The 12,684-nt window shown below is 32.0% G+C and overlaps 1 protein-coding gene across 1 annotated transcript in view; it reads left to right on the top strand.

Moving 5' to 3' along the window:
- NCAM2 (neural cell adhesion molecule 2) overlaps positions 1-9,715 on the top strand; it is a 513,251-nt gene extending 503,536 nt beyond the window's left edge. Inside the window, exons 17-18 of the mRNA XM_082742470.1 lie at positions 4,477-4,596; positions 8,773-9,715. Of these exons, the coding sequence (XP_082598596.1) occupies positions 4,477-4,596; positions 8,773-8,884 (232 nt within the window). The 3' untranslated portion in view covers positions 8,885-9,715. The remainder of the gene's footprint in view (positions 1-4,476; positions 4,597-8,772) is intronic.
- Positions 9,716-12,684: the final 2,969 nt, after the last annotated feature.

Genomic DNA, 12,684 nt, shown 5'->3' with positions numbered 1-12,684 from the left:
TCAGGTCATGAGATAGAGCCCCATGTTGGGCTCTGCGCTGGGCATGGAGCTTGCTTAAGATTGTCTCTCTCCCTTCCTCTCTCTGGCCCTCCCCACCTCTCTCTAAAAAAAAAACAAAAAAGCAAAGAGAATAAAGATGGAAAAAAATCCACAGAATAAAGTAGTATCCCACAATATCAAATACCATAATGCATTTATCCTTGTCTTCCATGACAATTTGGGTGAAACTTTCAATATTTTATCATATTAAAGTATGATATGTGGTTTGAATTTAACTTTTACATAAATCTTATTGTAAATGTACATTATGTTCTTAGACATGGAATGTAAATCAAAATTGAAAAATGCTGACAAATTGCCCACAAAATGCTATACTCATTCATACTCCTAATAAAATCAGAGAATATATATTTCTATATAGTTTCTCAAACACTAAATATTATCAATTTTTATTTCTTAATATAATAAGTGAAAGATACCATTTAAAATTTTCATTTTTCTGATCCAGGTAAATTCTGAACTTGTTTTATGATTCTACTTTGGTCACTTTATTTCTTCTGGGAATTTTTTTTTTCTTTTTAAAGATTTTATTTATTTATTCGACAGAGCTCACAAGTAGGCAGAGAGGCAAGCAGAGGGAGAGGGAGAAGAAGAAGCAGGCTCCCCACTGAGCAGAGAGCCCGATATGGGGCTCAAACCCCGGACCCTGGGATCATGACCTGAGCTGAAGGCAGAGGCTTGAACCCACAGAGCTACCCAGCCACCCCTCTTCTGTGAATTTCTTGTTCGTATTCTGCATACATGTCCATGGAGTTATTCAACTTTTCTCTTACTTTCTAATTATATAATGTGACCCTTAATTATTTGATGTTGTATTTGTTGCTAATATTTTCCCCAGTCTATCCCAAAGTTTGAATTTTGCTTTTGATGCCATTAATTATATGAATCTTTCCATTTTTATTTCAAAACTTATGAATTTTATGAATATTTATTTCTTATGTGCTTTGAGATATTTTCGTTTTGTTTTCCCTCCATTTGTTTAAGTTGCAAGTTTCAGTAATGTATTTCCTAGCACTAAATCCTCCTTGCCTTCTTGCCCTCCTAGAATACTGAAGACAGTTATTGATTAAGTCCGGTTTAATCAATGTCCTGCTTAATCAAAGTCCTGCTTAATTAATGTCAGGCACTATTCTAAAAACTGTAGAAATTAATTTGGTGTCATTATCATCTCTGGTTTACTATCCAGGCAACAGGACAGAGAAATGCTTATGCAGTGAGTTAGTGAGAGTCAGCTAGTTTGGTCCCAGGGTATATCCTCTTAACTATTCTGCTCTGCTTCTCATTTCTTGCTTAATAATCAGTTCTAGAAACCTGGCAGGAATTTATTTAGTTTTTACCAGTCTATACATTGTGAATTGTCCATAAACCATGGCATACTTTTTTATGACAATTTAAATAAAATATTGCTTTATCACTTTTTACAATTCCACAGAAAATATCAGTAATAATTCTGATATCACTTCAAGTATGATTAAATATAATTTATAAAGGATGGGAATTAGACTCATGTAAATTATTAGTGTGCTTCAGATATTATCACCGAAGGGCAAGTAAAATATGCATTTCAGGCATGCCTGGGTGGCTTAGTGGGTTAAAGCCTCTCCCTTCAGCTCAGGTCATGATCCCAGGGTCCTGTTTCCTTCTCTCTTTCTGCCTGCCTCTCTGCCTACTTGTGATCTCTGTCTGTCAAATAAATAAATAAAATCTTTAAAAAATATGCATTTTAATACTCCTTGTAGTATTTACTGTAATAGAAGATATTGGAAACAACCTAAATGTCTGTTGGTTGGACACTAGCCAAATATATGGTGGTGCATACATATGATGGGATAATATGTGCCATGAAAAAGAAGAGGCAGCTCTAAATATTCTAGTATTCATTGAAAAGGCAAAATTATATTCAGTCAGTATGTACCATTTGTTTAAAAGTAACTCCTTGCATTTGTATGCATATATGCTAGTATATGAATAGAAGGAATGTCTCTGGAACACACAATTTGAAAGTGTCCTTGTCTTTATGATAGGTAAATAAATATCCCGTAAACAGGAAATGACAGGGAGGTATACTTTTCTCTATATATCTTTTGAAGAATTCTATAATATATGAATAGACCAGTTAGTTAAAAATGTAAAAGATTACTAAAAACAAAAATAAGGATTTTAAGACAACGCACCATGTTCTCTTATAACACTTTAACTTCCTTTTAGTAATATCTATTTTATCATTTCCAGTTTAAAGTGGTTTGCTAACATTTTCAATAAGGAGTATACAATTAAAATCCAAATCCGCCATCTTCTTTTTTTTGCATTCTGTTTTGTTTAATCCATACCCATAGATCTGCACCTGTTGTTAATATAATTAAACATAAAATCCAACCTTTTGAGTCACTGTTTTGCTCAGAATCATCAATAGCCACATTTTCCCAAACAGTATCATCATCTATGTCATTAATAGCATTGATATTATGAAGAATTGTTTAAAAGAATCAATTGCAGAATAACAACAGCAAACAAAACATCATCAAACTAAAATTTAATTGTGGTGGGCTCTTTAATTATCTTTACTACTATAGAGATCTTGCTTCCTTGAAGTCCCTATTCAGGTTGATGAACATTTCCTAATTTCCAGTTCTCAAAAATATTTGCATTTTAGAGGTATAAAGGGTTGTTCACTACCAATTCTGAATTATAGAGTTCTAGATTTTCTTCCATTTCTACTGACACTGACTCTTCAGATTTCGATGTGCTTATATGTGAAGGACCTACAGAGTCAGCATTTTTAAGATCTGTGCCACTGTTGGGTTTTCTTTTTGTTTAATTTCTTTGTTGTGTACTGCTAGTATACTTGATTTTTAAGAACTAATTTTAATGTCATATATCTATCATTACAATACTAAATATATTTAATGTGCCCAGTGCTCCATCATTACCTCCTTCCCTCACCTTGAACCCCTGGCAAACACTGATCTTTTTATTTTCTCTGTAACTGTGCTTTTTTACAGAATGCAATGTATTTGGGAATACATAGTACATAGCCTTTTCAGACTGGCTTATTGTCCTTGGCAATTGCATTTAAAGTTCTCCCATGTTTTTTGTGACTTGATAGCTCATTTCTTTTCATTGCTGAATAATATCTAATTGTGTGGATGTCCACAGTTTATTTATCCACTGACCTGTTGAAGGACATCTTAGCTGGTTCCAATTTGGGGCAATTATGAATAAAACTTCTATAAACATTAATGTGGAGATTTTTACATGGCATAGGTTTTCATTTCATTTGGGAAATTTGTTATACAGTTGCAGGATTGTATAGTAAGACTATGTACCTGGGTAGGTGAGGACCCCTATCCCTCCCTTACATTTTTTTTTGTATGTGCCCTTTAATTATAATCTATATTATGAGGATATCATTCCCGATGCTTATATCTCACTTTATCCTTTATCATCACTAAATCCTTTCCTTATTTTTCTTTCTTTTTGTTCATTTATTAAGGAATGAAACTTTGCAGTAAACTTTCTAATTTTACAAAAATTTCACAATTATATAAAATTATACTTATTTTCATATTTTAAAAATCCAATAATGATGACAAGAATTTGAAATTACAAATGAAAACATCATGCATATATAATATTGTTTTATGTAAACTATTTTCTTGAAAACATGAATATGTAAAGTCAATATCACCGTATCGTTAAAATCATTCATATAATTCATAGAAACACTTAAAGCAATAAAACGTCTCATATATATAAATTTTATCTTCTAAATTTTAATATAGAAACAATATTTCTGATGTTATATTTCAAATTAAAAAAACCTAAAGCATATGGCTAGTTGGGGGAAAAGCTTCTTCATGTCATAATTTCCTATAACAAAATATTTTTTATTTATTTCCCAAAGTAAACTGCGTGATCACATTTAAAATTTGGGCTTCTTGGGGCACCTGGGTGGCTCAGTGGGTTAAAGCCTCTGCCTTCGGCTCAAGTTGATCTTAGGGTCTTGGGATCAAGCCCCTCATTGGGCTCTCTGCTCAGCAGGGAGCCTGCTTCCTCCTCTCTCTCTCTCTCTTCCTGCCTCTCTGCCTACTTGTGATCTCTGTCTATCAAATAATTAATAAATTCCTTAAAAAAATAAAAAAGACAAAATTTGGACTTCTGCAAAACATTAACACAATTTTGATGAAAAAAAATCTTAGATAAATGGAATTTCTACTTTCTATTTTTTTCTGAGTGAAAATTATGTGGGTGAGATGAATTTTAATGGGAAAAAAAATTTAGTGGTATTCTTAATCTGACCATGTTGGGTTTTAGTGAGGGGAGATGGGATTAAGTGGAGATTCTAAACTATGTTTCATAATGTGTCCATTTTTACATTACATGAATAAGGATTTTTTTGTTCGTTTATCTTTCTAGGAAAGATGGATCAAAAGAACCAATAGTGGAGATGAGGACAGAGGATGAAAGAATCACTAATCATGAGGATGGGAGCCCAGTAAATGAGCCAAATGAAACCACACCACTAACAGAACCTGAGTAAGTAGCTTCAGATGCTTAATTATTTTTAGATAAATATTTATAAAATAATAATATCTTATCATTACTTGTAGCATATATATACAAATAACATTATTTATAGAAAAGTGTTTCTTTTTCAGAGAAAATAAATGAGAATATCAAAAACCATTTTCTAGAGAAACATTACACATGAAAATTTTGTATCAATGCCAGAGAAAATCTACTATTCAAACATATATTTATAATTTTATGTAAAAATGTCAAAAAGATGGCACATGTTAGAGTTGGATTTTCTTACATTTATTTTACTCTTAAGAAAGTGATACTTTCAGGGCATCTGGGGTGCACAGTCAGTCAATTAAGGTTAAGCCTCTGAGTCTTGATTTCGGTTTAGCTCAGGACCGCAGGGTGATGAGATTGAGCCCTGTCTCAGACTCTATTCAATGGGGAGTCTGCCTGAGATTCTCTCTTCCCCTCCCTTTGCCCTTTCCCGCTTCCCCCACTCACAGATGCACTCTCTCTCTCTCTAAAATAAATAAATAAAGGGCACCTGGATGGCTCAGCGGTTAAGCGTCTGCCTTTGGTCCAGGTCATGATCCCAGGGTCCTGGGATTGAGTCTGGCTTTTGGGTCCTTGCTCAGTGGGGAATCTGCTTCTCCCTCTGCCCTGGCCCTGCTTGTGCTCTTTCACTCCGTGCACTCTCTCTTTCTCTCAAACAAAAATAAAATAAAATAAAATAAAATAAAATAAAATAAAATAAAATAAAATAAAACTTAAACAAAATAAATATTTTTTAAAAAAGAAACTGATACTTTCAAAATAGGATTTAAAAAAATATTTTATTTATTTATTAGACAAAGATTGAGAGTACAAGCAGGGGGAATCACAGAGGGAGAGGTAGCAGCAAGCTCACTGCTGAGCAGGGAGCCCAATGTGGAATTTGATCCCAGAACCTTGGGATCATGACCTGAGCTGAAAGCAAGACGCTTAACTAACTGAGCCACTCAGGTGCCCTCAAAATGTGATTTTTATTGAAATAAAAAAGGGTCAGGAAATTGGCCGTTACTCTGAATAAGAATATCACAATTTAAAATAAAAATTGATAATGTGAATATGTACACAATCTACTTTGAAAGGAAAGAATATTCATTTGGAAAAAGAGATACTGTTAAATTGTCTTTCATTTTAATGTCCACATAGGAAATGATGTTTGCTCTCCATTCAAGATTATATAATTTACCTCTTTCTATGCCCATCAGAGCTCCATCATAGCCATAGCAGATATTTCAGTTAAATTTGCAAAAATGATGAACATGTGCAAAGATCATATTCAGGCAACATGAAAGTTAAAATGATTAAAGCCAAAGGCATTATTAAGGAGTGAAAATAGTATTCTATGGAATATATTGAACACAAACAAAACCATGACTATAACATTTTTCTTTAAATACTGTTCACTAAAATTACCTCTAAATTTTATTGTTGTTTGTTTGTTTAAGAATCTTTTTTTTCTTTACCAGCATACACTCACTTGCAGAGAAATTTGATTAGGCTTCTCATCCTAAATGGAAGGTTGAGTGTTGTCACAAGTGAAAAAAACAACTTGTTTCAGAAATGCCTGCTTATGTGCTCTCAAGGGGCTGAAATAATTACTATTTAGAGAAATACAAAGTACTACTCTGCAGCTAAATTTTCCATATAAATCCTCAGGTCATGCCATTTAGAGATTATTACCTATTAAATGGAAGTTTCCTCTGGTGGAGGCAGGTTTTACATGGTGGGTTCTAGAGTTTTAGAAGTCTTTTCAATGAAGCAAAATTTTACACAATAAAACAAACAAACAAGTAAATAAATAAAACGGGTATCTGGATGGCTCAGTGGGTTAAGCATCTACCTTTGGCTCAGGTCATGATCTCAGCATCCTGGGCTCTATGCTCAGGAGGTGGCATGCTTTCCCCTCTCTCTCTGCCTGCTTCCCTGTCTACTTGTGATTTCTCTGTCTATGCCAAATAAGTAAATAAATAAATAAATAAAAGTATTTTAAAAAATGTAAACAAATCAAATTTCTATCTATTGATTAACATCTACAATGAGATATTGGTGTGTATGTAAACTAGCCAAGAACTAGGGAGGGGTGTGTATGTGTGTTTGTGTGTGTGTGTGTGTGTGTATTTATATTTATATATGAAAACTAGCCAAGAACTAGGTACATATAAACTACCTATAGGCATATATAAACTTAATATATATAAACTTAAAAATGCAAACCAAACCAAACCAGACAAAAAACTAGCTAAGAAAATGCCTTTACATGTGACAGGGCAATATTGTGCAAAAAAATAAAACAAAAAAGATGATCAATAACTACTCCAACCCTCAATTATAGAAAATAGTCAATAAAAAATAATAAAATTAACTGTAATTTTAAAAAAACCAATTTAACGTAAATTGACGTAGTGAAAATTTTATATGCAAAAATTCATCATCTAATAAATATTTGAAAACACTGGTTAATTCCAGTGTTATAATTATTTGAGTAAGAGATATATTAAGCATCATGATAACCTCTTATCCAAGCTCTAAATTTCTCTATATTTCTCTATAGTTTGCTGCTTAGAGGTGACACATTGGTTTTACCTTTTTTTTATCAAAGTTTACCAAACGGAAGAATGGAAGAACTGTGAAGACATTATTTATAATACACATAAAAGAACATGCCCTATTAGGTACAAAGTAGATGCTATTTCATTACCAGGAATGGGTCATAGTAACTTTTACCATGACTTACTTTTGACTGGTTAATTTTCACATAATAGCTTTGATCTTCAGAATTTAATGGCTTGCTCTTCCCATTCAAAAATAGAAAAGAAATTACAAGTAAATTCTGGAGAAACTGGCATAGTAACGTTCACTACCCCACGAAATGGTGACATTAAAGTACAGAATTGAACTTGAATTTTTTTTTTATGTGGAAAAAATATCTTGTCTGGGGGGAAATTTTAACCCCAAAGCTGTGTACATAAGGAGTAATCATAAACTATTGAATTCAAAACTGGTAGAAAAAAACATATCTTGCATCATTGTCATCATAGTAAGAGTTGTGAAGCTATCATTAAGAAATTAAGCAGTACCTGGGTGGCTCAGTCAGTTAAGCATCTGCCTTCAGCTCAGATCATGATTCCAGAGTCCTAGGATCCAGCCTTGCATCAGACTCCTCACTCAGTGGGAAGTTGGCTTCCCTCTCTTCCTCTTCCCCTTTCCCTGCTCTTGCTTTCTCAAATAAATAAATAAAATCTGAAAGGAAGAAAGAAAGAAAGAGAAAAAGAAAGAAAGCTTATTTTCCTTAATAGATTTTAATTGGTAGCAACTCAAAAAATGTACTCATAATCAATACAGAAATAACAACAAAAAAAATAGTGAAAGAGGTTAAAGAAAACGTATACAGAAAATGTAGAAAAGTGGGAAAGTCCTGATATACATACTTTCATCAAGTTCCAAAGAATATAGCTAATTCAGAATTAGAATATAGCTTTTGAATATGGAATTAGAATACAGCTTTTGAAGTATGTAACAGAACATGGTAGCAACTCTTAAGGAATTTTCTTTTTCTTTTTTTACAGATTTTATTTATTTATTTGATAGACAGAGATCACAAGTAGACAGAGAGGCAGGCAGAGAGAGAGGAGGAAGCAGGCTCCCTGCTGAGCAGAGAGCCCGATGCGGGGCTCAATCCCAGGACACTGGGATCATGACCTGAGCGGAAGGCAGAGACTTTAATCCACTGAGCCACCCAGGTGCCCCAACTCTTAAGGACTTTTATTTGAAAAAACTTAGGTACTAGTAACTCATCTAGTTGACATATAAAGATGCTGTCTTGTTTAGATTCCAAACCATTCTATTTTCTGTATCAATAACTGGTTATCAAATCAAATCACTCTATAGTGAATGATGTGGTGCATCTACAGATAGATACATTGTTTCATTCATCACTCTGCAGTACATCACACTTTTACAAAGGACAATATTATCTGATTATTTAATTATTTTTCTATCATTTTTATATGACTTTAACAAATCTAATTTTTTTCTAAAAATTATAGACACTGCCTTCTGTAAAACAGTAATTTAGTATTAAGGAATAACACTCAAATTGCCTTAGAAAATGAAGTTCATTATTTTTTTATTTCCTTCCAGAAAATTGCCTTTAAAAGAAGAAAATGGAAAAGAAGTCTTAAATCCAGAAACTATAGAAATTAAGGTTTCTAATGACATCATACAATCAAAAGAAGACGACAGCAAAGCATAACACCAAGATCACAAAGGCTTGAACAATGCTACACAGAGCATTTGGATTGCAGTGACCCTATGACCAAAACTATTCCATTGACCTTAATTTCTTGGGAAACTTCTAGCTTGGAATAGCTTGTACACATATACATATGATCAAATATCCCTGCCCATGGTCCATTACCTTTTGTTGTTGTTGTTATTGTTGTTGTTTATTTTGTTATGAATTTCAATATAGAGACCTGACTGGCACCAACTCTTGGGTAACAGTTTGATTCTGTGATTGAAATACTGCAATTTGTTATACAGTTAAAAGTGCTCTGTTTCTTTAGGACTATATATTTCATCCAACAACCTCTCCAACAAATTAGGGTTTAAGAATCAACAAAAGAAAACAAAAGCTTTGTGAGCTAAATGTATAAGAAAGCCCTGCATGTTTTTCATACTATCTTGGGAAAACAGATTATTAACATGGATTTCAGTTTAAGATGAAAACAGTTAATAAAGGGTACACTTTTTATCAGGAGAATTTCAGGGAACTTGGGCTTGAAGGAGCCATTATCTATAGCAGATATTAAAAATTGAGAGTAATTTTGGAAAATTCTTTTAAAGTTATAGTTACAGTGCTACTTCAATGTTAATTTTTGATAGACTGAAGTGCCAGATCAAAATTGTTACCCATTTGAATGAATACTAGTTGTGTGTAAAATTAGATTAGAAAGATTCCGTAAATCTCTCTCTTTATATATGCCATAATCACTCACAATGGATTACACAAGAAAATGTATTGCAAGTGAAAATAATATTGATTTCTGCCCTCAGCTTCAAATAAAGTAAATTGAAATGGTAACAATATCAATGTTGTCTTGATATATTTATAGATATGTGATTATCTTTTACTTTTTAAATAATTTTATCAAAAAAAAGTCCTTAGTGTTGAAATACTTCAAACCATATCCTCAGATATATTTTTGACGATTGTTTTAGATGATCTTTGTTTAAATATTCATTTTCCCAGTGTTACGGGTCAATCATTAACTGTAATCGGCTAATGGAAATTAAAATCCTTAGTGGTTAAACAAAGAAGAAAATAACATTTAAACATGCCATTGAAGTGTTAGTGATAAACACCTGAATTGCCACTATCTGATCTTCTTCTGGATGTTGTAGCTAGAAGTCATTTTAAGATTTTGATAAACAATTTTGGTTGAAGAAATTCCTTGGCTATTCAACACAAACTTTCTAATGTTACTTGTTAGGGCCTATATCACAATAAAATACTTATTAACTTCCAAGCTATGCAAGCTCCCAGAGGTAAAAGACTAAAACATGATTTTCCCTCATATGTATGGTAAAATAAATATATTTATGATTATAAATATACATACCAGTTGGGAGCAAGTTTTAGATTATTTGTTACCCTAGAGAGCCAAAGGTTTCTTTAGGCCCCATTACATTCATAATCTTTAGCGTTTTCAGGTGGTATTGACTGGTTGGGGAATGCATACCAAGAGAACATTGGAGGAGAGTTTTAACAGTGCAGAGCAACCTGCTTAATGTGTCTCTCTAAAGAGATAATTTGATGAATATGTTCAATGAAATATTAATGCTACTCATCAACACTTTTATTTACAAAGTGCTAGAAACTGTCAGGCAAGGAGAGACAACCAACTAATTTTATAAACCTTTAATCATTAGCAGGACAGAATGTGTTCGTCTGCATGTTCGTGCACTATATCTCCAACATTGTTGCCATAATTCACAGGATTATAGTGCAGGAATCTCCCCCTTGGTATTTTTTCTGGCGTATTCTGAAGAAAAAGAATTCCTGTGCCTACCTAGCAATTTGAGTAGAAATTATCCAACTGGTCTTTTGATAGATTTGATTGTTGCTATTTAAGTTATGTTTGTCTGATCACCTGTTTGCTTTATCTGACTGTTTTTTCCCCTTTTGTACCAATGTACTATAACTAGTCAAAGTACTTGAATTTGTTTGTGCAAAGTTCACAGGCTTAGTAAAATGTCCATAAAGCAATAGCCATGAATGCTATTCTTTCCTGGATAGGGCTGGCTTTAAACTAATAATGGTGAAAGAATTAGGAAAACTGAGAAACCAGTTTAGCATGTTTACTATTATTATATTTGTGCTATACTTCAAGAGCAGAGAAATCATAATAAAGAACAAATATTTTTGTGTTTCTTCAATTTGAAAGTTCTGTCTCATTTCTTTGGACTTTCCATGTAAAGCAATTTACTTAAATATTTCTTTTATATATATACTTATATATATATATATATATATATATACACACACACATATGCATATATATACTATTAAACTTCTTGCCACTAATGTGGAGTAATGATCTGAGGTTAACAGATAATTTGAAACTAATTTTAGTCAGACTGTTTCAAGTACACTGCTTCAGTTGTCTGAGTGGTCCTTATCTCTTGTCCTTGAAATCTGTGCCATGCAGGAGCAAGGCAATACTGTGATTAAAATAATAATAATAAATAATAATAATAATAACATGTCAAGGGAATGCTCCAACTTACTATATCTGTAAAAGTTTCCAAATAAGAAATGCGTGTAGTAAATTGTAAAACATGAGTAGAACTGAGATAATCTGTTCTTATTTTTCATTCTTATTCTAGATTAAACATGCCATAAAACTGTAAAAATGTTATTTTTACTGTTTGAGGGTACTCTTAAATGTTAGTATAAAATGTCAAAAGAGTTGACTGAATATAAGTAGGGTTAAATTATCAGAACCCTATGCTAATTTAAACAAAGAAGAAAAATATCGCTAAAAATATTGGTATTTCTTGATAGATTATGTGCAATTAGGCAATGACAATCTATATTCAATAATATATAAGAAAGAATAGTAATATCAGCATTTTGATAAATGTTCTGTTTCTAAAACTGGCACAAATTAATGTGTCTACATATTTTACAATGCTCTTCAAAAGAATTTAGAATTGTGACTTCTAAAAATTTATTTATTATTTTTGTGGATTGATTTATTGCCATTCTATTGATGCTAATGTCTAACATTAATGTAATGTTTCTCTAGTTTTCCCTTATTTTTAATATTAATACCTATAAAAACATTTTTCAAAGACTATTTGATCCAACAAAGTTTACATGAATCTTAGTCTTTGATTTGAACATTTATATAAATAGAAGGATTTTATTAATCAAATTATTTATTTGAGCACCAACAATTAATTGTAACTTTATAAACATACCTTTATGTTTCTTATTTTAAATAATTAAGATGTATTTGTGCCTTTGGATTAGCATGACATTCTGCTTCATTAAAAGGAAAAAAACCTGCAAACTCTATTGATGTACTTTGATCATATCTGTGACACTTAAATGGTACTGTCTTATTTACATTTAGTGAATAAGCTGAATTCGAATTACTTTACCTTAAATGCAAAATCTAAATATAACAAATTATACCATGTAACTTATTTTCACTCACGACAAAAGAATTCTTTTGATGCACACATAAAATATATTTCATTTTGTCTGTATTGTTGTTCTAGATAATAAATACTCTAGATATTGTTAAAATTGATTTCTACCATTTATGAGACAATGACAACAGATGATATTTTAAGATAGGATAAATTGTTTTAGTGTCACCTGGGTCTACATTATCTTGTTGTGCTTTTATTTGGGGATCATACATCATCCTTTATGATGGGAAGATAACCACTGATAAAAATACCTACAAAAGAAGTAATAGAAAGAATAATCTCCATTTCTTAATTTTTAAATAATTAAATAATCTCCATTTCTTAATTTTG

Source organism: Mustela nivalis, assembly GCF_964662115.1.
Source record: "Mustela nivalis genome assembly, chromosome: 1".
Taxonomy (NCBI): Eukaryota; Metazoa; Chordata; class Mammalia; order Carnivora; family Mustelidae; genus Mustela; species Mustela nivalis.
This window is presented reverse-complemented; position numbering and strand designations above follow the sequence as displayed.